The sequence below is a fragment of the Eurypyga helias genome, unplaced genomic scaffold, assembly GCF_000690775.1.
Source record: "Eurypyga helias isolate BGI_N326 unplaced genomic scaffold, ASM69077v1 scaffold11916, whole genome shotgun sequence".
In the NCBI taxonomy this organism is placed as follows: domain Eukaryota; kingdom Metazoa; phylum Chordata; class Aves; order Eurypygiformes; family Eurypygidae; genus Eurypyga; species Eurypyga helias.
In genome coordinates, this window is record NW_010256060.1 from 21,521 (window position 1) to 49,241 (window position 27,721).

The following is a 27,721-nucleotide window of genomic DNA, read 5'->3' on the forward strand; positions in this document are numbered from 1 at the left end:
ATATTACCAAGAAATCACTGGTGTGGGTGGCTGTCTGGAAGCACGAGATTCTGTATCTTCTTTATTTTTTGATGTAATGTACTTCTGTTTTCAGGTTCACATAACGCTAGGGACCAAAGAAGAACACGTAACATTTCTGTGGTGCTGGGACCAACCTTCTGAAAGACGACTACAAAATAACCTTTTTTGCCTTCAAGTTGTTTGTCGTGGGACTGACTTGTCTTTGGAGAAGAGCTCAACAGAGAGAAGACTTTCCCATCAGAAAAGTTATAAATAAACCTGTTTAAAGAACTTGCTACCTGGGGATACATTTACGGAGGTTGAGTCCTGCTTTTCATCGGTGTTCGCACTTCAGACTGTAAACAATGAGTGAGTTTTGGTTGTGTTTCAACTGCTGCATTGCAGAACAGCCTCAGCCTGTAAGTATGAATATGGGCACTGGTTTGGTTTTGTGTAAGTAACTACACCGTTTGCATCTTCTGGTTTTCTTACAGCTTTTTAAATTAGTGGTGTTTGGCCAATTAAAGAATTAAGTAACATCCTGGCTTAGTGGGGACAAAAAAAAAAATCTGTTCCAGACTGTTGTCATACAGATACTTTCCTGTCCTTAAGATCAAATCTATTCAAAGCCTTTGGAAAAAAGCCTTTATTTGTTTGAATTGAAGAGGAGGGGAAAGGAAGGGTGAGGACGACCTAAACTATTCTAAAATAAATAATTTTTGAGTGGAGATCTGTAAATGTCCTGCCTTCTGTATGGCTTAAGGCCTGCCTCCAGGTGTGGCTGGACAATGATGAAGGAAGGAAATTATTCTGTTCAAAAGTTCAGAGTGAAATCCAGTCCTCCTCCACCTTAATGTAATTAAGGATTTCAGCCTTAGTTGTTAATGCTTAGATGAAACCTTAGGAGTGTGAAAAGATGCACTTATACTGTAAATACCTTTTTTTTTTAAATAGAATTTGGAATGACTGAAAAAGTACGTAGCAAACAGTTGGGTAAAAGTACATTTCAAAGGAAGTCAAAGTACAGAAATATTCTTGGGTTTCAAATACCCTGAATACCTTTAGAATGTGTTCCTAAGTCCAGTGTTGTTGAAAGAAAGTCTGTGTGCACAGAGGTGGAATTAAGCAGGAATATGGTTAGCACTGTGAGAAAAATCGTTGTATAGTGTGGCACCCAGATCAAGCTAAATGGATGTATAGAAAGGACATCATCCTGCAGGTAGGTGGAAAAAAGCCCATTTACTAATAAAGTAGAATTGGGCTTGTTCAGCCTGGAGAAGAGAAGGCTCCAGGGAGACCTTATTGCAGTACCTGAAGAGGCTACAAGGAAGCTGAGGGGGGACTTTTTACAAGGGCCTGTAGTGACAGGACAAGGGGTAACGGGTTTAGATTGAAAGCAGGGAGGTTTAGATTAGACATCAGGAAGAAGTTCTTCACAGGGAGGGTGGTGAGGCACTGGAAGAAGTTGCCCAGAGAAGCTGTGGATGCCCCATCCCTGGGAGTGTCCAAGGCCAGGCTGGATGAGGCTTTGAGCAACCTGGTCTAGTGCAAGGTGTCCCTGCCCATGGCAGGGGGTTGGAACTGGATGGTCTTTAAGGTCCCTTCCAACCCAAACGATTCTGTGATTCTGTATGCTGGAATTACAGTGACCAAAAGAATCCCAGAAAAGAGAAGACTCACATTAGTATGTTCAGATGATAAAATTTGGCTTTAAGGAAGCCAAAGGATTTTAAAACAAAAAAAAAAAAAAAAAAAAGGCAAACCTGAAACTAATGTTAGGTGTTGCCATTGCACAAAGCCTGAATGCTAGGATGATCCTTGGGTGGCAACGCAAATATTAAAGTGTGACCATTAACATTTCTGACAATGAATGCAACTTACTGTCACTCTTAGTCAAGTAGGGAGATGAACTCTGAGATACTGACATGGGAAGCTGCAATCTTCTCCTGTTGCTTGAATAGCATGCAGTGTTTTAAAATGCTGGCTGCATCCATATATAGCCAAAGTTATTTGCCCAGTTTTTTGAACATATATTTCAATTAAAAATAAGGTATGACTGGTAAAAATGTTTGAGATAGAAAATAGCATATTCTGTTTGTTTACAAGAATCCTGAGGCTCAGTCGTTAAAAAATCTTGACTCGAACTTTATGATACAATTAAGTTATTGCCCAAGAAATACATGGTATATTACTACAGCATGTAGTGATCTGTGGGTCGTGAGTCATGGAAAGGGTGGAGAATGTACTTCAGAAGTGGAGAAAAAAAAAATTTTTATTCTCCTGATCTGGTCTGGTGGTATGCATTTGCTTAGAAAGTTAAAACTATCCTTATGTCTAAGACACGGTAAGAAGTTGCTTAGCATTGACCTAGTTCCTGAAATCTGCCTTTCAAATGTTGTAGGAGCCTTTGCTAATCATGAAGTGCCAAAATTCCTCAGGACAGACATCTCAGAAAAGAGACTTAGGGGCCCTCCTTGGCATACTTGGCAATAGGTGCTTAGTTGTCCTTCCACTGCAGTTACTCATCTCATTTTGCTGTGTTGTGTTGTACAGGCCTTGTTCTGCCATGCACTGCTGCAGTAAGTGGAGTGTTTAATCACATACGTACACATCTGAGCAAGTACGGGAATGTTTTCCTCCCTGACATGTAGGAAAACATGTACTGTCAGTGTGAGCAAACTGATTAACCAGGCAAAAGTGGTAAGAAAGCAGTCGTTCTCCGTCTCTGCAGGTGTTGCGTGACTGCCTGTTTGGGAGACTTTACAGGCTGAAAAACGCGCTAGTTTTTAGCCCAAAAATACTGGTACTTACTGCCCTGTTGTATCTGAAGATAGGCAAACTTGAGTAAAAGCTACATCTCTGTCCCCTACTGTGCATTCATTCTGTCAGTTTAGTCCGGCCTGTCAGGAGGAATGCCTCACCTGCCGAGTTCCATCTCTTTCATGTGCCTTCTTTCATTCTACCTCTCGCATCTCAACTTCATGGCCTGACTAACAGTGCCCCAGCCATCACTTTCACGTTCAGCAAGCTCCTTCTGTGGAAGGACTGGTGTGGTCTTGTACCCGCACCGATAACCCCCAGCATCTTGGAATAAAGGCTGGGAAAGCAGGAAGTTACTTGGTTTGCTACTTGTTCCGATAAATACTTGAAATCTTCCTTTTGTTTTTAAACAAATTCTCTGAAACACGATTTTTTTTTCCTCATTATCTTTGTTAGGTGCTGATATCTGGGACACCTTTAATGTCATGGATAGTGACATACATTTTAAGCCTCTTCACTTCAGGGGAAAAAAAAAGAGGAAACTTTTAGTAGTTGCACACTTCTGTGATATTTATAACTTCCATTGAGATAAGGAGTTCTCCTTCTTTCTTGCAATCCAGGAACTGTTTCTGTTGCTTTCTTCTGGCAAAATTCTAGCATATTATATTAGGAATCTTCAGTGCAGCATCTCTATTCTTTGCAGATATAGTGCACTTAAAATGAAAAAAGCATACATGCACCGAGTCCTTTCAGTCGATTTTATAGAAGGCTATTATTCATACTGTACACAAAAGCCTTTTCTAGGTTATTGCCAATACTCTGCATGCCTTCCAGACTTGGATACTGAGACTTTCCAGTGCATTTTCATAGGTTTGAACCATGTCTTTTTAGATTAGATTTGCAAACTTTATGGCAATAAGAACACATTGCTTACCTAATTTCACTGCCATCCCCTCCCTGATAGCATAGCCCAGAGCAGAACAGTAACAGTGATGCAGTTACTCTTGCATTTCAAGAGGCTCCTTAATTAAAAGAGAGTATTCAAGTATTACCATCATCTTTTATTGAAATGTGTCACAGCACAGCCTTTTGTCTTTTGTCAGTGCTAAATGGCTGCACTGTGTGGCTGTGAAATGAAACACAGGTGTCTTGGAAAGCAGGATGTTAACTTTGGTTGCTTAATATTTTGCTTGGTGTTCCAGGATCATGGTACTCATAGTAAGATCATGGAAGGTGCATGTTTGCACATGGGTCTTTACAGTTCTCTGGAATAGGCTGATAAATTAAGAAATTGAGTATGCAACAAAACCCAAAACTACGTAGTGATAGAAGAGAGTGTGTTCCTGATGGTGGCTTAGGTCTTGCTTCTTAATAGCCTAAGGTCTTTACCATAGTCGAATGCAAAAAAAAAAAAAACAAACCAAGGGAAGGTGTTATCGTAACACCTTCCAGTTTTCTCTTGTCAGATTTGGATTGAAAATATATTTTACCACAGTGAAGACTTCAGACAGCTAGTTGCTTTCATATTTGTTTTCATGATACCAAGGAGACGATATAAATCTCTTAATAACTATGTTCAGGTTTTCCTGGTTGTCTGAATAGCCTGAATTCAATCTCTTATGATCTGAGTCAAGCCTTTTTTTGAGAAGAAGTAGCACTTTCTGGGATTGCACCAGGTTTCTTAGGCCTCCCACTGATACCCTTTATAGGTTCTGTAAGCTGATCTTGCACTTCCCAGGGACAAGATGAGTCCTCCTTCCCATGCTTCCTATGTGCTGTCGTCCCAGCCGCTGCTATGTTTCAGTAAGCTCTGCCAAATCCCCGCTACCAGATGCACTGCTTGGTAACAGAAGTTGAGAGCCTTTCATCTTGCAGGTTTTCAGAGAACATATCCGTGGTTTCTTTCTTGGGCTGTGCGCATCGCCCACACTGGGAATCTGTTATTCTCCTCCACTTTTCGGGGTTTTTTTTGTGTGTTCTGTCCATTTTTAACTTGCAAAGTTAATTTTTGGACTGAGAAGCCTTTGGTCATGACCTGGTGCACTCCCACCTGGTTTGGGCCACTGCCCAGTACAGCTGAGCTCTGCAGTAAAGTTACTGCTCTGCTATAAAAGAATAAACTGTGCTGTCTTCTGTCTTGCTCCAAGCTTCCTTCTCTAAATTAGTCTCTGTTTTGCTCCTTGTCTCCCGTTCAGATGATTTCCATTTTGTATTTTGTCAAAGGACTACTACAGTTTTGCTGCATGCCATGCCATCGATCTTTAAGGTGGTTAGGAGAGTGACATTTCCTTCGTGTCTTTTTTTGATGTATGAAAGAGGATTGACAGATCTGTCTTTAGAGTGGGAAAGCCCATCTCAAAACACGGGCAGAAGAAGCCCTGCATATACTGCTGTATTTGTCACCTGAACTGAATGCTACAGAAGACTCAAATGATCTTGACTCTTGTTACTTAAGGAAATTAACCAGTGATGAATATTGTCGGCTCTAGCTTTTTATTAGAGGAGGAGTCATAGCTAAGGATACATCTACCACTGCAGCTCTTAAACTTGAACACAGTAAAGATAATGAAGCCTTCCGTATGCGTAACGAAGGCAGGATAACTCGGCCGCAATAGGCAGGCACAGTAAATCAGGTGTTTGCCACTGTCGAAGTACTGGGCCAGGCCCAGTTCAGTACAGCAGAGCTGTGCGAGCGCAGCTTCTGGCTCGAAACGACAAAAACTCAGGCTCTCTTATTTGTTAAATTTGATCAGCCTACCACGTTCAGTAAGGAATAAAGGACTCATCTGTAAAAGGTGACAACTTTCAGATTTCAGAGTTACTGTACTGAGTTACATATTGAGCTACTGGTTCACATGTTTCAAATTCCTTCTTTTTCCTATTCAGTGCTGTTGTAGAAGTAGCCTGAGGGAACGCCTTATCAAAGGGGGCAGAGTTAAATAAACAGCAAAATGCTTGGCTGTTGTTTCTTGAACCTGATCTGTTTGTGCGGCTTTCAGCCTGATAGAGCTGCTTTAGATTTTTCTGTTACTTTTAATTAGCCCCCGCATGCCTTAAAATATCTGTTGTGACGTTCAAGTATTAAAATGTTGCAAAGAAAATAAGAAGGGCCGTATTTTGTGTTTATGCATAAATAACTGAATGGGAATTAATATTTTGCAATCCTTTAGTAGGGCTGTGAAATTTTTAGGAGCTCTTAGTTAGACATACTGATGCTATTTATTTAATATAGTACTAGTTGATGGGATGAAAAATAGCTCTTTGCCGGTGGTGGAAACAAGAATTATGTGAGCCTTCTGTTGATGAGAGTGTATCTTGCCATTATCAACATATTTGAAAAAGCACGTAGTATGCTTTTAATATCTACAGGCTCTACGGAGCTCAAGCTTTCTGCTTATATGTGGGGAGGAAGTAGATTGTACTCTTTGTTGATCTGGACACCAGTGTCAGAGCCCTTGAGTATTTTGTTTCTTTTAAACCTCCAAACTTTGCAGTGAAAGTCACTTCCAAGAGCAAAACCCAGTATGAGTCACTGGCAAAAGGAGCTGCCACAAGAAATAGCTGATACTGGGTAGCAGAAGTTGCAGCTAATCCTGGAATCTGTGCTGAAGAGTTTCTGAGACTAACATATCCACAGCTTTTTTTTTTTTTTGATGGAAGTTGAAAAGCCTTGATATTTTTTGACGTGCCTTAATTTTAATGCTTGGCATTTTGGCTATTTTCTCCTGTTCTGCTTTTCATGTTGGAACACGGGAGATGGGCAAGAGTGTAGGTTAGGGGCATTTCTGCTTGCCAGCAGCTGGAGGCAGAGGTGACTTGGACACAGTCTGACAGATGTGCACTTTCACTGACTCCGTATGGAACTGTGCTTTGTGTTAGTGAATAGAGAAGTCAGTTGTTGCCCTGAAGCTCAGTGTTCAGCCTTTTACCTTTAACTGCTTTTGGTATGAAAGGGAGCCTTGAGAGCAGAAGCTTCCTCTGCTGCTGTCTTACCGTATATTTATTGTAACTCTTCTGTAATGGATCTGAGATCCTGCTGGAGATAATTCTTAAGACCAATACACAGCTCACAAAATACACATTTTTAAGTGGTTATTTTAAACATCTCTGCCTGCACTTACATTTTTAAATTCCCTACATTAACATTTCACAATGATGACAGTTTTCCTTTTTCAGACTGTTCCTCAGACCTTCGGTTCTGCAGTTCCTGTCATGACTCTTACTTATGCATGAGACGTGTGATACCAAAATTCCTGTTGAATAGCTATTCTTCCTGTATTCTCAGAGATCCTGAAATTACAAGGCACCCGTGAAGCCAGACTTTCATACGAAAGCACTTGCAATGATTTTCTCACTTTCATCTTCAGAGTAGCTTAGCTGATCCCTCTGAAATACTGATTTCTGTAATCATGGGTTAATGTCCTGCCACAGAGTGAGGAGTGGAGGTTGGGCAGAAAAACTGAAACTGAACTGCACATGCAGAGAAGTCATGCCTCTCTGAAGCCATTGGGTTTCTTTTTGTTTTTCAAATAATTTTAGGGGGTGTTTTAGCTACTTGGGTTTACCTTTGAGGGTTGCAGCAGAGGAAAGATATAATTTCTCTCTGTGTTTTCTCCCTCAAATAACTGTGTGACACAGAGTGATTTGTTGACATGTCATGCGCTGAGAGTGATCTGACATCAAAAGGGAGAGGCTTGCATGGAATTTTCTTAAACTTGTATTATCTGACTTCTTGCAATTTTAAGTTCTGCTCATTCAGTCTGAGAAAATAGTGTGGGTGTATCATATGCTGTCTTCAGCAGGCACAGGGTCTTCAGAATTGTTTGTTTCTCTTGCTTGTGATATGACTGTTGTTCAGTGTGAACGTGTTGTGCTTGCTGGTTTATCAGAAAGGACCGCCTAATTCATAGTGTGTATGTTTTGGTACTGGGGTGTGGTCAGACCAGAATATTTTAATTTTGCCTTGTCTTTTTCAGGCCCGTATTGTTTTAGGTGTTTCTAACCTGCACAACATGGCTGACTTATCGCTGGAGATTGAGGAATAAATTGGGACCAAATCATGATTTATCTTCTAGGTTGGCCCAGACTAGCACTTCGTTGCTGGCACGGGGTGGCTGTTCATGCTCTGCCGCTCTAGCATGGCGGTAGTGGCCAGCTGGAGATCTCCACCCTGAACAGAGGTGCAGAGCTCACCTCCTCACAGCAGGAAATACCTTCTACTTAAAAACCGAAACCATTTCTGACAGGCAGTGACTGTGGTGATAGCCGAGCACAGGTGAATGCTCTGGAACTTCGTGGCAGTCTGTCGCTCCGGCCTCAGTTGGCTTTGAGACCAGGTTGAAGTCTTGCCTCCACTGAAACCCCCAGGTTGTGCCACTGATTTTGAGCTTGGTTTTCCTGCGGCTTAGGCCTGACTGATCTGAGAGGTCAGCACTGCTGTCCTTGCATCACAGCGAGGAGATGTCAGGAGGCTCTGTGGTAGTCCGTCAGTGGCCTTGGAGCCTCTCACCTTAAGCGAGCGGAGGACAGAAAAATTGTTTGGGTCATACAGGATGATGTGGTGGGTGGAGAAAAATGAATCTGATTTGAATAAAATGGAGGAAAATACAGAGAGGGTTTTCAAAAAGACCGTTGCATAAACTGCAGTTTTTAATTTTCCTCTCATGTATATTTGCATAAAACTTGCCTTTTGGGGTGTTTTATCAGTTTTGGGAACTGAAAAACTGATACTATCGGGAATTAAATTACCTAAAGAAAGCACACTTGACTGTGTTCAACTGGCAGCTAAAGTTAAGTGTCAAGGGAGTATGTTTTCATAGAAGGAAAGTACTCTTACACCTCAGCAAGTTTCTCAGAATGTAGGGGGCTTCCAAGCCAAATCTACTTCAGGTAGATTTTCTGAAAAACTTGAGTAAAATTGATACAGGATAACATGTTATTTAACTCTGTTTGGAATAAATTTGACTTTAAATACAGGTACTTTACTCCAGTTACATAAAAAAACATTTAACTCCTAGACTCTAGAATGATGGTTAAATAGCGGATTACAGTTAAAATGGGGCAGTAAATCCTGCTAGGCACATATTCCAAACAAATCTGTTACAGTATGCAAATATCAATATACGTGTGTGTGTGTATGTAACATACTGGATTGCTTCTGTTTGTGGTAGCAGCTTGGCATTGCTGAACTTGTAAAGAGACAAGAAATGCCAGTACAAGAATAGGCGTGCAGATCTACAGATAGCAGGCAAAAGAGCTTACCAGGGCCTTTAGGCCTTACCTTTTATTTTCCATGGAAAAATATCAGATGCTTGGGTTTTTTTAACATCAGAATTCAGCTTTGAAAATGAAATGCCTTTTCAGTTTGTAATGCAAAGAAAGGAAGATTTGGGGGAGGAAAAAAAATAACCGCAACGTGTATTTCAGAGAATAAAGAAAAATAGGACTTATATGTGAGAGTGAAGAACTGGGGATACTTCATTATTGCTTTTAAAAAACTATTTTAAATCCTTTCAAAGATTTCTAAGACCATTATGCTATGTGGATATTACCTTTTCTGTACGTCAGCTGTGAAGACAGTCCAGATCTGTAAAACACTTCGCAACCAATGCTAGGCTGCTGCCAGTAGTGGGAATGAGGGAGGAGAGGTGGTGAAAGCAGGGTGGATTAAACTGACTGCTGGAAGACTAGGAAGGATGTAATCAAGGACTCTTTGTATGGCCCTACCTTTAAAGAGATGCAACATGTGCACTTAGATGAGTGAGATTCAGTCGCTTTTTTAAATTCAGGAATAAAATGCCAACATGTCCATTATAAAAAGTGAGTAATCTTCCTATACGTAGGAGATAATCAAGAGGGAATTCATACATTTTAATTCATACATACCTAGACTGAAATCTGGCAAGAAACTGTTGTGTAAAGATGGGTGTGTGTTAGCTGATTTAGTGGTTAAAGAACTGAAGGTTATGGAGCTTTCTGTAGGCTGCAACACAGTGGTTTTTTCTACATAGAAGAGGCATACAAACCGTAGTTCCTGATTTCTCAGATTGGTGAATTACTTTTTAGGTGGTGGGTTGGTTCTTTTCATGTGTAAAAAATGTAGGGAATAATTTGCTGAGTTAAAAGCAATTGCTGGAGTATTTTACTGGGTGCTTGCCTGGGATCCTCTTAACTGTGCTGAGCTCCTCGGAGGCGAGGCACTACCAAACAGTACAAAGTACAAAACTCTTGGATATTTAGTGATAGGTTTTTATGAGGCGTTTGCATAAGCATCATGATTTTTTTTTTTAAGGCAGCACAGCTTAAATGTGAAGGCAAAAATTATTCTATCTAGGTTTTAAAATGGTTTATATTAATTATAGATTACATAGAAACATGTTTTTAGACATAACAACTTGCTTGATGTTCATTCTCAAGAGCTTTTTCATATATAAAAGGATTGTAATAGCAGGAGTTTCTTAAGTGCACAATACTCATGTGAAATAACTGCTTTGTAACATCTGCCGTAATTTTACAAATGCGAGGGTGTCTTGGTCAACCTTTAAGGACAGTACAATTAGTCTCCTTGTATTCTGCTGGTAGGACGCTTCATGTCACCAGAATGACATTCTGCAATATCTTTGTCTCTTACCCACTCTCTCCAAACATGACACCAGTGTAAATACTAATTTCTGTTCAGTCAAAGTGAACAGAAGAGCTTATTACATCAGTCTGATCTGTCTCTATGCAACAGGAAAAGTGATCAGGTACCTTACATTACATAATAACTTAGGTTTTTTGCTTTTTCAGTGTTCCAGTGTGAGCTTGCCTTATTACCCAGTTAAAAGGGAAGAGAAGTGCTAAGGGGAAATGAGAGAATTTTATCTGGTTTTGATGTCCCTGTATTTTTTTTAATCTAAAAAGACAGACAAAGCTTTCCCTTTGATGCATGCTCTGAAATACAACTTGAAAACTTATTTTACCATATAGTTCTTCGTTGGCCAATAAAATGTACATCAAGTGACAGACTCTTGCAAGGAACCACTTTTGCCAGCAAGTAGAACTTCCAGTTGCCAGGTCTGCAGGCATGCTCTGAGTGTCAAGCTCAATCTTTTTCCCACACTGCTCAAGTAAGTATTCTGCAAGTAATCCCTTTGCTTCAGCTCACTGGAATTCAGTAAATAATTTGGTTATGCCCAAGAAGGAATAGAATTCAACTTAGGCTCTTAGCCATGTTGGCTCTGCAGGCAGCGCAGGGGTGAGTATCACTGACGATTGATTTTGTATGACCAAACATAGCAGACGCTGATGTTTGCAGGGCGTAAGACAAGAAGTGTTGCTGGATCCACTAACTGTGGTATGGTTCATGCTGTTACTGCTCCCCAGATAAACATCCACACCTTAGCTTTAGATTTAGCTTTACGCAAGTTTACTTGTTTTAGATTCTTAAACCAAATGTAGTGTACCATTCCAGAACACAGAAGAGTCTTTCCCTGTAGGCTTCCTTTTCAGACCAGTTGGGAATGTTTGGGTTTCTCAGGTTTTTTGCTTAGTGATCCCAAAGAGGGAATGTTGAGTCTGTCAGTGATGCATGCATCTTTTCTGCTTTGCAGATGGAAAACAAAACCTCTTTGTGCTGTTCTTAGTTGAGAAATTTATGTTTGTCCTTGAATATTACATTTTAAGTACACCTGATAAACCTATTTGCATTTTCAGTATAATGTCAAAATTAACACTTTAAAGCTTAGAATGATGCTGTAGAGAGACCTAGAGTCAGTTTTGAAGCTGCAATGTTTAGGTTTGCATAAAAGCAGCTGGAGCATAAACTAAATGTACACTGCTTTTAGGAAGACAAGCTTGTCAAGCTTCTGAAGAGCTATAGCAATTACTTTTATGAAAGGGAGCTTTAACGTAGTTTCTACAGATGATTTAGGACAAAGAAAGGTGATGGAATAGCCAAAAGCTTAAAGTGGTCGGATTTCTTAATACTACTGTGTTGTCTTCTAGTTATGCAGCCTTTGGGATCCTTTATTGAGGTAACTTGTAAATCAGTCATTCTTTCCAGTAAGAAAAATCAGCAGTGTTTGGGTAAAATTCCTGCCCAGATGGCTGTCTGTGACAAAGATGACCGATACCCATAAAGGACCAGGACAGAGGTTAGAGTTACTGTGCTAGAGAAGAGCAAGGAGTGGGGGCAGGTAGGGCTCCCGAGGAGTGAGCGTGTGCTGGGCTGTAAATGCCAGTCACTTGGAAGGATGAAATGTCTCTGACTATCCGTGCCTGCACGTGTATTCCTTCCAGCAGACAGTGAAGAAGGGGATGCAGAGCAAAGACCGGAGGGACAGCAGGACCACCACAGCCTTCTGATTTTTTCAAAAGTATTTCTAATGCGCTATTACCAGGTGTCTGAAGAGAAAGGTTAAAGAAGCTCTGAGAAGCATTCTATGAAGTGACAATCGGTTTTACCGGTTCCATGGTACACAGCTCAGATGTCACCCATTAAAAGAGACACCTTTCGTGTTGATGCATCTCTTCTTGTCCTAAATTATTTTGATACAGTGTGCAGCTCCCCTAGGATAAAACCCTGAAGCTGTTGAGATGCAGGTAAGTGGCAATGTCTGTTCAGGACGTCAGTAGCAGGCAGCTGCTCTAATGCCTGTGTCCGTGGTTCTTCACAGGACTCCAAGGTAGCTGGGTGAAATGACGAGGTGGGGTTGAGGCACAGAAACTGTGCAGGGACATCTCGGAAGAAAATTAACTTCTTAGAAGTTCTGTGCCTTGGTCATGGAAGCCTGTTTCTGGGTAGCGTAGCCTGACAACACAGTGGCATAGGGAACTCTTAAAATAATGCAAAACACTTGAGATTTGGCAGTTGTCATGGAAGTGAGACAGCTGTTTGAAACCAACTTGTTTATTGGCATAGCTGCCAGAGTGCACTGCAGACCTCTGTGTTGGTAAGGGGCAACTGGCAATATGCAGTTATTATTATGCACCCAGTTTAGAAATTCCCAGTCTGCAGCTCTTTAGCAAACTTGGGTTTGTTCTGTATGTCTGCTGCTTTTCTCCTCTTCATTCAGGCTTTTTGTGTTTTACACTTCCACTGACTGCAAATCTGTAACCAACAGCGTGTTGCCGGTATCTTGTTTTTGATAAAAGCTGACTGTGCTTGTTGAACCAGGAAGCAGTTTCCCTGAAAGTTGCTAATAATGCAGGTCTCCACAGTGCTCAGTGTTGTGATGCCAAATCTTCCCTTGTTTTGCTGACTGCTAAAGAACTGTGCTTTCCTATTCTTCCTATCCTTAAGAGGCTCCTAAATATGGGCTTATTCTGGCAAGACCAGTAGGTCTGGCACACTAAGGCGGCCACTGAATTTCTACAGTGGATCCAACTTCAGAATTGTTGGTAATAGACTGCTCTCAGAGTAATAAATTTATTGCAGCTAGCTTAGTGCAGAAGACCTGCAAGACACGGAGGGATAGGCTTGCCACAGAAATGGATTAGTAAGTAGGATTTTTCTGAACACTATAAGCAGCCAACACTGCCTCTAAAAATGACCAAGTGATGTGTTGTTGGTCCTATTCGTGAGTCTGACAGTAAATTCTGAATAATGAATGTACCTGAGTCTTTGTCCTCAACAAAATTTATGTGTCGTCTTAGTGAAGTTAGTGGGAGAGTAAGGAGTTACTGCTAAAATGAACTATTGCTACTGTTCCTGAATGCTGCTTTTCAAAGAGGCCATTTTTAGAAGACTAGAAGGTGATAAATAAAAGAGGAATAGGAGGCACTTTCTGACTTGATGAAATGTAAATAGTTAATGATTGTTTACGCTCAAGACCTGTTGAATTGTGACATGCCTCAGCTAGACTAGGCAAAACCGCCTGTACATGCTTGGAACTGGTGCTTTCCTTTCGATAGGAGGTTGGGCAAGGCACCAAGGAGTCCTTTGTTTTGCCAGGAAAAGGAGAACGGACTTCCTTTTTATGTTCCTTTTGAACTGAAATAGGTAGGAATACAGAGCTTGACTAGAAGCTTTCCCTCACAATGGCCTTTTTTCTTCATTGTCTGTCTTTTGAGCCTACGGATTTGCAATGGCACATCATGTTGTTCTTCCTTTGCCCGCATGCTCCTGTTAGGACTTGTTAACTAGCTCCTGAACAACTTCCCTTCCATCTTTTGAGGGTATTTGCCACACTTTGGGCACAGGCTTTGTGTTGGTGCTGTGTCAGATACTATTCTGAATATGTCAGAAGCTGAGCAAAAAGCTATTTTAAGTCTGAGCACAGCTGTTGATTTGAACATTTCTTAGGAGCTGCTGGTAGAGTACTCTTCCAGAAATGCTTCTAGCTGTGCTACACGTGGGCTTGGCATCTAAGCATCCCTCAAACAGCCACTGGGCCATCCATTGCTAAATTGTCTTGGATGCTTGTTGTATTATCTTTTATTGTATGTGTAATGCCATCATTTCCATGTCCACTAGTGGGGTCGCCTTTCAGTGATCACCTAGCCAGTGTCCAGACTTGCTCCTTTCATCATGCCCTGCTGTCCTTATCAGATGAATTACCTGTTACTCTGCAATCAGAGTGTACAATCCATCTAAGGACATATAAGAAGTATGGTTCCTGTAGTAGAAAACCAGTATTATTATCTCTGATTACTGTTTTGTTTATTTTAAATTATGTTAAAGAGGCATTAATCACCAAAAATAATGAAAATAAAGTTACTGGATAAAGGAGTTATTTCGATGTGACAGCCAAGTTACAAGTGTAAATGTCTAAAAGTTGTGCTGTTGTGTGTTTTGAGAAGGACAGTCCTTGCTAGCTATGCCAACGAATGGATTCTGATTTACTATGTGAATTAAAGTTGCTTTAGGCATCTGCAATGGAACAAGATCTCTTTAATATGTGAGATAAACACGTGTCTTAAAAGACCTATTGTCTTTCCAGGCTCATTTGACCTCATCTGGCAAATTTTCCTGTTTATTTAGAAAACATAGGCTACAATTGCCAGTTTTGTCATGTGATGACTAACACCATCATAATATAATGGAATATTGTGTAAACAGATCAAAAAGCATACACTTCAAAAGATTCAAGAAGGTGCTGAATTTGCTAAAAGCAAAGGAGCTGTTGGAGATAACAATATGCAATCCAGGTTGAGGTATTCACTTATAAAATAGATTAATTTGATGTAAAGTTGTACTTAAAATCAGGCTGGAAGGTTTAAAAAAGTCAGCTTCTCTGGCATTTTACATTCTTTTGTTTTCACTTTACTTTTCTCTTTTTCTAAATATGAATGGAACTGCTAGTTCCTTTGCTCGGGAGTTCAGAAAGCCGTCAGACTTGCTAATTCTTTTTTTTTTTTTAAATTATTATTAAAAACCCTGCCTCTATTCAGTCATTTGTCTCCATTTCCAAACTCCCTTTTAGCTAGGGAAGTTGGGTAGCATCCTGAATTTTTGGAAAACTTGATGAAAGCTAAGTGTGCTGGAGGCCTGGTGCTTATCTCTGTTGCTTAAAAGCTGGCATGAAAACCTGTGCTGGTTTCCTCCTGCTGCTGTTCTCATGAAGCCGGAGTTTGTAAGATCCATAAGCAATCAAGGCCCAGAACTGCCTGTGTAAGGGACTGAGAAAAAGGCCTTGGTTGGTAATGATGGGAGCTTTGGTGTTTCACAGTTAATGAAGATCATGATGCCGGTCAGAACATCATTATGCTGGACTTAGATGTCACATGTTACTGCTTTAAAATAAATCTGTCACTGAGATAGGGTGATTTGGAGACAATGGCTAGCATTTTAATTTGTCCTTCTTGTTAAGGCATTTGAAACTTAAAAGGTCTCATCCTTGCTGCTTCAGAGGGTATGTGGTCTCCTGCAGGTCAGTATAGTCAGTGTCACTGCATGGTTCAAAAACTAAATGTCAAAACTGTAAATGTAAGCTAGTGCCTGACTGGAATTTTAACGTTATTGTGGATGATGTCAGGCTTGTATAAATATTGGAATTGGCAGTGTGAACTCATGGGTTTAAAAAGTTGGGGGGGTGAAAAAAAAGGCACTGCAGTGTTCAGGGAGATGTTTAGGTGTGCTCAAGTCTATTCTTCAAAAATATAATCATACTGGCTGTATGATGTTCTTGTACATCCATCTGTTGCTAGTTTGCTACATAATGATCCGGCTGCTAGAGATGGGAGTGCGTTAGCATTCCAGCTTTATACATGCTTTTTGTTGCTTTTACCATTAATCTCTAGGTTCTTAATTAGGGAGGAAAGTGTGGAGAAATGAATTTAAGCACACAGTGCACAAAAACAAATACAAGGGACACTTGCTCCTGTAGCCCCTTGATGTGGGGTCTGGTGAAAGACACTCTTTAAGACCTTTTTAGGTAATCTTGAGGTGTCAGCAAGACTGTAACTTGTCTTGAGAGACAGCCAGCCATCCTGTGCAGGTCAGGCTGTCGTAGAAGCAGAGCAGCATGTGTGTGGGAGGACAGAAGGCCACCTCTGCGGGGTGATACCTCCCGCTCTGAGCAAGTACCTGCCTCTCCCTGGCTGTTAGCGTGGGGAGGGTCAGCGAGGCATCACGGCACAGGGACCCCTTTGCTGCTGGCATTCTTTTCAAAGCAGATATTAACAGTAGGAGAGATCAAGGGAGGAAAACAGAATTAAGGGTGTTTCTCTCTTTGTTTCTTGTGTAGCCATCCAAATCCTCCGTCTTGAAATGATTGAAAACCTTGTCTTTGATTAAATCCTTGCCTTAGATTTCTATCTTCATTTTATCTTTGGCCTGCACTGCTTTTGGAGCTTCACATGGGTTCTTGAATACAAAGCTAGCAAATAGCTCTATTCCAGCAGAGGGTTATAACATTGAAATGCTTAATAGATCACTTTGTCCTCATGGAAAAGTTGTGAAACCCCTATCTTGATTGGTGGTGAAGATCCCAGAGAGTAAATTAGCAGGCTAAAAGAACTTACTTTTTGCATTGGGTTAGCCTGAAATGAACGCTAAAATGAATGCTAGCAGAACTTCTACAAAAAAGGCTTGCTATTTGAGGGTGATTTGTGAGAGAAGGCCAAACACAATAGCTGTGAGCCTCCATATTAATCTGATGGTTGCTATTAAAAAAAAAAAAAAGGCAAATGGCATAGTTACCTGTCACTGTCTAGAAAGTGCATCCATAGAGTGCTGGATGTGTGAGGAGATTCAGAAGAAATGCTCTAGGCAGGTACAGAGGAGAACCAGGAGCGTGTTCCTTGTTTGCATTTGTCCTGCCTACTGTAAGAACAGCAGTTGTGGTGGCTCTGCTGGGATTTTAATGTATTTTAGGAGAGTTTGGTGTTTGGATTGTTTTACGGCAAATGATTAGATGATGTGGTTAAAGGTTATACTTCATTTTGTTCAAGTTACCCTGCTGTTATTTAAAAGTCAAGCTCGCGAAGAGCTGTCGTAGAGGGTATTACTGTAGTTGGTGCCATTTCAGTGCCTCAGGTGGCAGTGACTGAACAATCTGAAAAGCTGACCCTCATGTTGTGGGGACAACAAAGCTGCGTAACTTTCTAGTGCTTATGAATTCACAGTCGTCTTTCTCCTCTGAAAAGAGCAACATTTTTGGAGGTGGCCATTCTCTGACCTCAGAATCTCATTCTGCAGAGCAGCCCTTTACAGTGTCCAGATGGATGGTTCACTGCTCTCTTCACCAGGGAGAGTTTCCCAGGAGGGAGTGAGCAAGTAAATTCATCAAGTCTTGAACCAGGCTTCAGAGAGGAATTAAATGTTCTTGGCTTATCTTCTTGCCAAGGGAGATAAGCCTGTTTTATGACAGTAATCGTTTAAGAAAAGGGAAAAACTATTTTTTTTGTCTTAGCTAGGTTATTGAGCCTGCAAGCGTTGCTGACTCGATGCAGGCCATCCTGGCAGGTGAGCGGGGCCCACTGAAACCTCAAGTGCTGCTTCAGTAGCCTATTCTGACGTGGAATACTATCAATACCTTGATTTACGCAATCTGCACCCCTTTTAAAAGAATAAAGTTTTTATAAAAACCAGTCTGACATTAGAGAAGAAGCTGAAACAAGACTGGAAAATGAAGCTCTGGAAGGTGATGCTTTTACTCTGCATCAAATGAGGTGCCAACACATGGTGAGTTGTGTTGTTTTTCCCTGATTATGTATCAAGGCTATTCTGAAGTCAAAATACAAAAGATGTTTCTCAACATTTTATTTAGAAAGGGAGACTATAAAGCACGGGGATCATGCCTCAATAAATGTATCTTCTTAGATTTTCTGTATGTGGGTCTTTGTGGCAAGCTTACAAATTTTGTATGGAAGTACGAGAGAAGACAATACAATGTGTTATGAAAAATAATGTAGATAATCTTGCAGAATAAGGAGAAATTAGGACAAATTTGAACAAAAGTGTTGTCCTCAATAGAAAAGCAAGAAGAATGATTAAAACGAAGATTTACTACTTGTGATTTAAGTACCAAAACTTGTTATCCTTAAAGTGAGGTGCAGAGTTCCAGTATGCACGGCCACTAATGTGTTGCTGGTGTGCAGGTGGTCTGTTTGTTCCCTACGGTCGGCTCGCACTGGGAGCAGCGGGTGTTCTGTTGCCTGGTTTCTTACAGTTACTTGACTGCGATCCTAAGATGTAAAAAACCAGGACAACATACAGCTGGGTTAAGAGCATTTCTGTGTGGGGGAGAAAGAGTTGTCAGTTTTTCTGGTGTGTAAAGTGGAGATAAATTAAACGTTAGGTGGTAGGAGAAAAGTGCCATATGCAGGAATTTTAATAAAGAAGCATTGTTTTCAGAGGCTGTACATGTTTGCAAGATGGCAATAACTTATCATCCCCTCTAAATTTCTTCAGTTTCCACCATGTATCACTTTATGCTTAGAAAGCATGTTCCTCATCTGCACCCATAGTACCACTTCCATTTGGGGGCTGAGATGGAGCCTTCTGCAGGCATCCACACAGGCTTTTGTGTTGCGGGATCCTTAGGAGCGCTGTGTGTCATTTGTATGTCATCGGACTTTGATTTGGGATATGTATCTTAGCAGCCAGCTCAAAAAACCTGGTGTAGGTTTGGCAGGACATGCCTTTCTGCCAGCTAAGCAGAAGAGGTTTCTTTGCTTTTGATCCCTCGCATATGTAGGTTGATACATGAATTTGGGATACCTTTGGATGCCATTCCATTTGACTTCACTTGCGACTTCTACTTTTAGCAGCTTCCAGAAAAATAATTATCAGCCTGCTAGGATCTAAGTGACATCACTCAAATATTTTCTGATCTATTTGAGACCATGATGTTACTCTGCAAGTCTTTTATTTTTCTTTTTTTGAGAGGGCCTGTCATGAAGGGCAGAGAGGCAAGTGTAACTGCGCCAAAGAGAAAAATTTCCCAAACTTTTCTTTTTTGTATATATACAGGCAGACAACTTGTCTAATTCAGAACTGTTGCCATCACTGTGAAGTGGCTTGAGCTAGAGAAGCACAGTCCAGCCTCTGGATAAAAGTTGAGGATGGTCAAAAAAGATAAATTCCCCATGCCACCCAAAACCAGGGGGAAATAAATATATGTATCTTTTATATATACATTTATTTCCTTTTATATAAATGGACCTCCTCAGTAGCAATTATTTGTTTAAAGAAAGAAATTACAGTTCTGAAGTTATTGCAACAAGTAGATATTTTGAAAATGGTGTTTCAGTAAAACGATTGTGGCTTTGCTGAAGGGCAGGTTGAAGGCATGGTATAATTAGTTTCATTTTTTTTAAACAGGTTGAAAACTCTTTATCGAAAGTTTCGAGAAGCTTGTAGGGTTAAAATAATTTGGGTGATGCAACTGTTGATGGATTCTTGAATTCTGATCTTGTACTTCTCAAGAGATGCTACCCTGTGTGGGTGCAAAGCTTCGCTCGCAGGTTAAGAATAGAAGAGACATCAATTCTCTACTTCATTGCTATGGTAACTGAAATGTGATCCAGTTTCATCCCATCTAGTGTATCTTCAAAACAAAGTTTCTGAGATGGGCCCTCCATACTGCTTCCATTCCTCTCAAACATTTAACACATAAACCTGCATCTCTTTTTAAAGATTACTTATCCTTTTCCTGGCATAAAAATTACCTGGTGTGTACTTTTCAATCCAAATTTCACAGATTTTTGTCAAGGGAACAAACTGACTTCCAGGATCCCTTTAGAGGTCTTTTTCTCTCATCTCACCTCTGTGCTCCTTGCCACCCCTTCCCCAGTTAGTAAAGTGACTTCACCCACAGGAAGTATAATCTGTACACTCCAAGACTGAGAAAGGAAAATTGAAATTGAAGCATGGTGAATGGGGAATGGCAGAATCGCTGCAAAAGCATGCTCGTGATCCAAGCTAAAACACTCATGCAAATGCACCCTGAGTCGTCCTGCAGCAAAAAAACCCCACGTTTTGCTTTCAGAGTGGACTACTTTGTGGTCTTAACGTAGCATTTAAATACTGCTCCCTTGCTTCAAGGAGATCACATCGGTGGGCACGTGCCAGGGTGTAAGTGGCCCATGGCCTCTGATCAGAAGCTCAGATAACGAAGGGGTTTGGGGGTTCATTTCAGCTCGTGGTTACTGGCTGACTGGCTGCTGATTAGCAGGGAATTGCTTGGTCCTTCACAAGATCCAGTGCTCTGCTACCGGCATGCCAGTGGCCTTAGTAACAAGTAAAGGAGGATAATAAGTTAAGTTTTTGTTTGCAAAACAAACCAACAAGCGAAAAACTGCGAAAGCTTTGAGATTGTCTAAATTTTCTCTGCATCGAACCCCTGCATTTCAAAACTCTACTAAGCCCAAGAAATCATGGATGTATTGTTCAGACACCTAAATTAATCTGACTTTGGCTGTTGGGTTTTTTTTAAGGGGGAGAGGGGCAGGTATTGCAGATGGGAAACTTTATTTTACTTGGAGCAGTGTGTTCCGTACAGCACTCTCGAGCGGCTTTCTGTGTCAGTCACAGCATCATGCAGTACTGTGTTGTGTAAGTACGGCGGTGTGCATGTAAAGTAATCCTCACACCCGGTGGAGATGCTCCTCATCCCGACCGTGTCGGATGAGCAGTGGTTTTGCGGTGGAAGCATAAACCTGGTGTGGGGTCTCTCTCCCCACGTCAGTCACGTGTGCTTCACTAGCTGATACCGAGTGCAACTTCAGACGTTTGCTGTATGCGGGAGCTTGACTTCTGGACTGAAATACTAATGCATTGGTGGGATGTGGTAATAGATTCTGTTGTGGCTATTTATGGCTCTATGAACTCTACTGTTTAGTGTAATTGAGATATCTTGGTTAATTTCCATAAATGTTTTCTCTGTGAAAACCCTCAAACGGCATGAAGACGTTTGCATAGCTATGATTATTTTATTTGGTTGATCATGTCAAATTAGCTGCGACTAGGGAATTCCCTATTAGTTTTGGCATAGATTGGGTCATTTTGTTCTGCTGTTTCTATGGGAATGTTTTATGTGTTTCTTCTCACCCTAGCTATTAATATGCTGCAGTAAGGTATTGAAACCTACTGCAATCTGGTTTTAGTAATACGGAGAAGGTACAGGAAAGGACTAAATATTTTTGCACTTGGTGGCTGAAGCCCATGGTGGATTCTCGTAACTGTGGGCTCCGATTCGTACAGGTATAGGCTGTAGCTGTGCTTCAGTAGCAGCTAGCCCACCCATGAGGCATGTGCCTTCGTGTTTTGAGTCTTGAGTGGTCTTACAATCTCACCGCAGATGAGAGATCCCTTTAAAAATGGGACTGAGTGGGCTTTAAGATGATGGGAAGCTTTTAATTGAACTCAAGTAGTTTTCTGAGCTGTTACACTGTATTTTGTGTGACGCACCCTAAATTGAGATACTCCCGATGTGCTTAGTGGCCGTTGTTTCGTTTCAAATACAGGATTTGGGTATACAGTGACTGCACACTGCATGGTTGGCTCTGTGCAAGCTCCCTGTCTCTGGCCTAAGAAATGAAGATAGGGCTTTTTCTTCTGTTCCTTTAGGTGCAATGCTTAGCTGCAGTCAGGCAACCAAAGCAGCTTTAATTAGGAAGTCCATATTGCCTCCAATTTTCCATTTGCGTGCTACATTAATAAAAAATGGAGCTATGACTGAGAAAGGGGAGGCAGAGGTTAAGCCATTCCTGCCTTCTGTCTCATGGCACAGGAGTCAGTGTCCCTAATCTGGCATCCTGCCTTGCTGTCACGTTGCGCCCCCTCAGCTCACACGCTACAACCACGCAGGCTGGAAGTTATCTCGGCATACGGCGTTCAGTAAAGATACGTCTGTGCCCGGCCCTGATCAAACTCAGCGTTGTGCCGAACATCACCATCACTGCAGATAGTGACCTAAGTTCCTATGGCGTGCACATCAGCAGTTTTGTGAGTCGGTGGTGTCAGAGGCTATGCTAATGCTCTTTGATCCTTTATTCTTGCTTTGAACGATTAAACCTCAAATCTGGTCTGTCACATTGCGATTTAAGTAGAGACATAGGCAGAAGTTACTTTATGTAATTTTGCAAATATTAATAAACATGAGATGTAATAAGGTTATTTACAAATGTTTTGTTGGCCGAAATGTGAGGAATGGTCATCAGTGCTGGTCTAATGATCTGCTGTAGATCCTCCAAGTGAAAACGAAGGACAGTGTTACCAGTGTCTTGGTTAACCTGGGGATTTGGACTCTGCTTTTTGGCTCTGTGAAAACATCTTGCAGTGTATGAAATATGGACAGTTAACTCCTACATTTATGGCACACGTTGTTTTTGCCATTCCAGTGACTCTCGGTTAGATGCTTTCTTTACCTTCTTTTCAGAAAAGACGACGGCGGATTGACCGAAGCATGATTGGGGAGCCGACAAACTTTGTTCACACAGCTCATGTAGGATCAGGAGACCTGTTCAGTGGAATGAATTCGGTAAGCGTGAGCAGATGAAGAATATTTCATCTTACACGTATGCAGTGTTCATGTATTCTGTCTGTGATGCTCAAGCATTGAGTCTTTCAGCTATAAGAAAGGAACGCTATAAAACTGAAGAACAGCCTGCTAGTGTATAAATTCCAACACCTGCATTTAAGATTATGGACTATCATTTTAAAAATTCCTATTTGTTTGACAAAACATAGTAGATTCTGTATAAATTGTACAGGCCGTGTGTAGAATACTAAAAATAAATTGTTCTGATGGCACGTATGAGATATATTTGAAAATATACTGGAGTATTTTGGAGAAAAATTTTAATCTACTAGATTTCTTACCTTAAATGCTTTAAGCTATTTTGAGGTAAAACTCTAACTTACCCTGTCTTAAGGTGCACACAAATATTTTTGGGTGTCATTGTTGAGGTTTTTCTATATTCTGTAGCCCTGTTGTGAATTATTTCTAGAGCAAGCACTGTTGTCACAGGCAAGGTTTTGTGGCTTCCTGTAGGCAGCAATACATATTTTTATCTCTCTGAAAGTGAAAAACCGAGGCTAGGACAGATACTGAAAATCAGCTTATGAAGATAAATTTTCTTTGTACAGCTTTGTATTTATGTGAAATGTCAAGCTGTTTTTAAGGTCAATAATAGGCAATCTGGAAAAGGGTGGTATGTAGATAAGGACAAAAAATGCTTCTTGACCTCAATCCTCTTTAAAGGAAAAAAATGTTTTGAGATGAAAATGAAAAGTACTTCTTGACAAAGGAGAAGGAAGAGTTCTGTCAGAGGTATCAGAATAGAGAGCAGAGCTGTGAAGGAAAGAGGCAGTTTTAATGTAGGCAAGTGAGGTGATTTGTAGTTTCAAGTAGCTTATTGAGATCAGACAGAAACTTGCATAACACAGTACAAATTGGGGAAGGGCAAAGCTAGAACATCTGACATGACAGTGTACTACATTTTCCCAGAAACAGCATCATGGATTGGAAGTAATTTGTACTAGAACGTCTGTAAGCAAGTTAAATGGACAAACACAGCTTCAACTTGAAAAAATTCAGTTAACGCTAATTACTTATTTAACGCAACATATTACATTATTATTTCAAATTATAATGGCTTTAAATATTAAAACAAGTGGGTTTCTTCTTTTTCTTTTTTTTTTAACCATGTTTTTTTGCTGCTTAAATGTTTGTTGCCGTCCTGTGAGAACCTTCCTCCTTCTCACAGCAGAGCTGCTGCACGTGAGGTTTGTGGTGATCGCCTGAAGCTTTGCTCTGTCACTTCAGACATAACCCCTGCTTGTCCTCACGTTCACCTCCTACCTGAAGATGAATTGGATATTATGCAAAGCAGTCCTTGTCTCTCTCCATAGATGTTTTCATTTTGAATGCTCATAACTGACTATCTCTTCCCCTCACTTTTTTAATTTGAATAGTGTGCTGCGGCAGTGGCCAGAGTGATTTTTCTAATCGCAGATAGAAAGCATCGTTATGCAAAAAATAATCCTTTTTTCCCCTCTCTCTCCTCAGAAGCACAAATCTCTACTTTTTGACATTGATTGTTTTTCTGCCTCTTCTGTGGTGACTTACTGCAGTAATGTTGCATCCAGTCTCTGTGTCCATTTTTTTTCAGCGTAAGTTCCAAGACTGCAGTGTTCACATCCATATTTTTCTGCTGCTTCATTTCCTTTACAGTATAGATGTTATACTCCTTTGTGAACTTCCTCCTGCTTTCTCTCTTCTGGATACCTTAGGGGGATCTCCTGCAAATTCATATAAATTTGGTTCTTTATCCACTCTCTGCTCTGTGCCCTTTATCAGCATCATTCTTCGTTACATATCCTTACGATTCTGAGTACAATAGATTTCTGTCTGCTGAAATATTTTGCTTTTTTTGTTTGCCTTCTCTGTAGAGTGCCTAGCTTCTCTGTCAAAGGCGCGCTCAATAGTAGGAGCCCTCTCTGCCCTGTTTCTTTCTCATTCCCATTGCTTTCTTATTTTACCTCCATATTGCATGGTGAAATCTCTCACTTCCTTCTGCTTCATGTTCCTCAGTTTTTAGTCTTTGGTTCTATGTATTCTGTCCTTTTCCTAGTTTTCCCTTGTTTTCTTTCTTCAAGGACCATCTGTGCTATTTCCAGTTCTAAAAGGAAGGGAAAGAAAAGGGGAGAAGGAATTTAATGAGATAGATAAGCAGCACAACAGATTGTGTGATCTTTAATTGGTGCAATCCTCTTCCCCTTCCAAAATCTTTCAACCTTTACCGTATCTAAATTGGACATAAGAGAGAACAACCTCGCTGTCGCATATCGTCAGAGGCAGGCAACGGCGTCTTTGGGAAAGGAAGAAATAATTGCGTTTCACGGTGCTTGTTGTTGTAGCTCAGACTGCCTCAAAAGGAGGTGCTGCAGAAAGAATACCAGTGTATAAGCCTACAGTTGTTAGACCTACTTTTTGCTCAGTGTTTTTAACACTGTGTACCCACAACAGAAGTCTTCATATACCAAATAACCACCGAACTGTTAATGCAGTCTTAGTTCAGTGTGCTGGATGCTGTTCGCTTTAGGTGTAACAGCATTTTAAACTGATACTTCCTTACCTGCTAATGCATCGGTGTGTGTGACTCAAGTACTAGGGAAATTATTCTAACCTTTAGAAGAAGTACTCACAAAAATTTACACTTTAGCTTTGCAATCTGTGTTGATTTCCTGTTCTGCAAAATTTTGAAGTCACGTAGGCAGCTGTTAGGCTGGAAGGGGACACGGCCTGGAGATGTTTTTCTAGCTCTTTTTCACTAGAGGCGGGGTTCATTGAGATGAAATTAATGCCATCCTCAAGTCATTCTTGTGAATACATTTACATGTAGATTAATTATTTTCTGAGGAAAAAAACCCCTAAACTCCTCTGGTTCTAATGAGCAACAGAAGAGGCTTGATGATGATGATGACGACCAGCTTGGTGAAATGTGAGGGCTTGTAAACACCACCCCGTGAATGTTGTTGTGCTTCTCCACACCTCCTTACTGAGCTTGTCGTATCTGATGTCAGACCCACTGGAGTATTGGCCCTGAACACATTTCCCTGGAGAAAAAGGTGATCATAACATGGCATTGCTGCAGCTGTATCGCTTGAGTGAAGCGTCAAGGTACAAGATGGTTAAATTTTAAATACATAAAAATCAGTTCTTCTGCACAGCACTGCACTGTGCCATACCGTTGGACACACAGATCCTGAAACAGGCTCTTTGTTTTTTCACATTCATTCGAGAAACAGTGTGCAAAGAAGAGTTGTGCCAATTCATTTTGCATGTGTGCGCGTGTGTTTTGCTTTGCTGTGGAAAAGAATGTATTTCTTTTGTCTGTCAACAGGGAAGATACTGTGGAAGCTACTTGGAAATAATTCTCCAGTGCTGTTTTAATATAGCTTTCTGGTGGTATTTTGAGGTCTCCATGAAGGAGCATACATGTAAAAATTGCAAGTGGTACCCTGCAGGCGTAGGTTTTGCTGCAACTTCAAATTCAGAAGCTGTAGCCTTGAGGGAGTGTGTAATTCTGTGTTCCTTGTGTACTTGTTGTGTAAGCTCTGGGCTGCAGAGAGAAGAAAGGGCAAACCTTTAAGGTTGGCATTGCCTTCCTGCAGGCAGTTGGATGTGACTCTTTTGAATTATGCCACACAAGCAGGAAAGAACTATGGATGCCTTTCCTTTTTGTTACAAAGGCAATGAAAGCCATGGAGGGATATGCATGTCTTTGTGTGTGTGTGTGTTTCTTTATGTATTTGAATCAGGCTGAAAATACCTTCAAATAAGCTATTTCCAGGGAAGTTGATAGATTGTGTATGATTTAATAAATGCCCTGCCATAGAAAGGAATCGTAGCAATTAAGGAAAGCAGTGTATGCTGTTACGTAAATAGATAAATATAAAACCTTCCACAAAGCCAAAGCTCCTTTTTGGTTTAGAAAGTCCTCTTGGTGTTTTTTTAATTATCTGAAGCTCGCTGTACGGTTTAGATACTATCCAGTTATTTTGTAAGTTGTCTATTATATTTTTGACATAATCGTCTCAACTTCTCTGGTTTACCATACCTGGCAAAGAGCATTTTCCAAGTAACAAGGCAAATTGTATCTTGTCAGGTAGAGTGGAGTTGGATACCAGTAAGAGGTTTTTTGGTTTTTTTTTTTGAGTGATCAAGCAGGTCAGTGAAAGCCTGAATCAGCCTTTTTTCTCCATGAGAGAGGAAAAACTTGTGCCTCGGCACCAGTTCCTTCACCTCTCCTGCTGAGCTGCCTGCAGAAGTGAAAATTCCAACAAGCTTATACTGTACATGTCCTCATGCAAAAGTAATTTCGCTTTAATGGTGAAGGAAAACTTGAAAACCAAAACCTCCACAGGAAGCAAAACCAGGAGCAAGAACACGTCAGAGCTCACTAACTGCCCCTCTTCCCCATCTGTCTCTAGGTCAGCTCCATTCAGAACCAGATGCAGTCCAAGGGAGGCTATGGAGGCGGCATGTCTGCGAGTGTTCAGATGCAGCTCGTAGATACAAAGGCAGGATAACCTTGGGGAAACCTCTGCAGTAAGTATTGCACTCTGCTTTTTAGGCACGGTTAGAATAGTAGGAAGAACAGTCATATGGGGTACTTCATAATTAGCTCCCTATGAATGTCTGTATGACGCCCAATTTTAAAATCCATTTATGAGTAAAAAATCCAGTGCCATGTAAGCATGTTAATTTTTTTACACAATGAACAAGAGATTGTCCTGATGACATTAGTCTGTCTGTAAGCCTGTTTTATACCCAAGATTGTAGGCAAATCTTTGCAAGTGAAGTTGTTGTATAACAAATTTTAGAAAGAAAATCTGTGATATGATTAAGGTACCGTTTTTGTAACAGCTCCATCCTTTTAAACGTAATATGCATGATGTTAAATCATTGAACAGCAATTTTACAATAGGAAAATGGTCACTCAGAACGTTCAAAACCTGGTTTAATGTGCGTTTTCTGTCTTCCAGGTTTATGTGACTTTCCGTCTTCTTTCCTGTGTCCCCTCCTTT

General features: G+C 40.8%; 1 protein-coding gene across 1 annotated transcript; it reads left to right on the forward strand.

Annotated features, from left to right (window-relative positions):
* The first annotated feature begins 365 nt into the window (after window positions 1-365).
* Window positions 366-27,721, forward strand: CDC42SE2 (CDC42 small effector 2). Its single transcript, XM_010153530.1, has 4 exons — window positions 366-419; window positions 22,566-22,667; window positions 27,125-27,242; window positions 27,680-27,721. The coding sequence occupies exons 1-3, from the start codon at window positions 366-368 to the stop codon at window positions 27,221-27,223; spliced, it is 255 nt and encodes an 84-aa protein (XP_010151832.1). The 3' UTR covers window positions 27,224-27,242; window positions 27,680-27,721.

Bases quoted from the DNA above. Each gene is read 5' to 3' on its own strand.
- CDC42SE2 (XM_010153530.1), top strand. From the start codon at position 366: ATGAGTGAGTTTTGGTTGTGTTTCAACTGCTGCATTGCAGAACAGCCT. The intron at 420-22,565 runs GTAAGTATGAAT...CCTTCTTTTCAG, and splicing joins TTGCAGAACAGCCTCAGCCT to AAAAGACGACGGCGGATTGA. The intron at 22,668-27,124 runs GTAAGCGTGAGC...ATCTGTCTCTAG, and splicing joins TGTTCAGTGGAATGAATTCG to GTCAGCTCCATTCAGAACCA.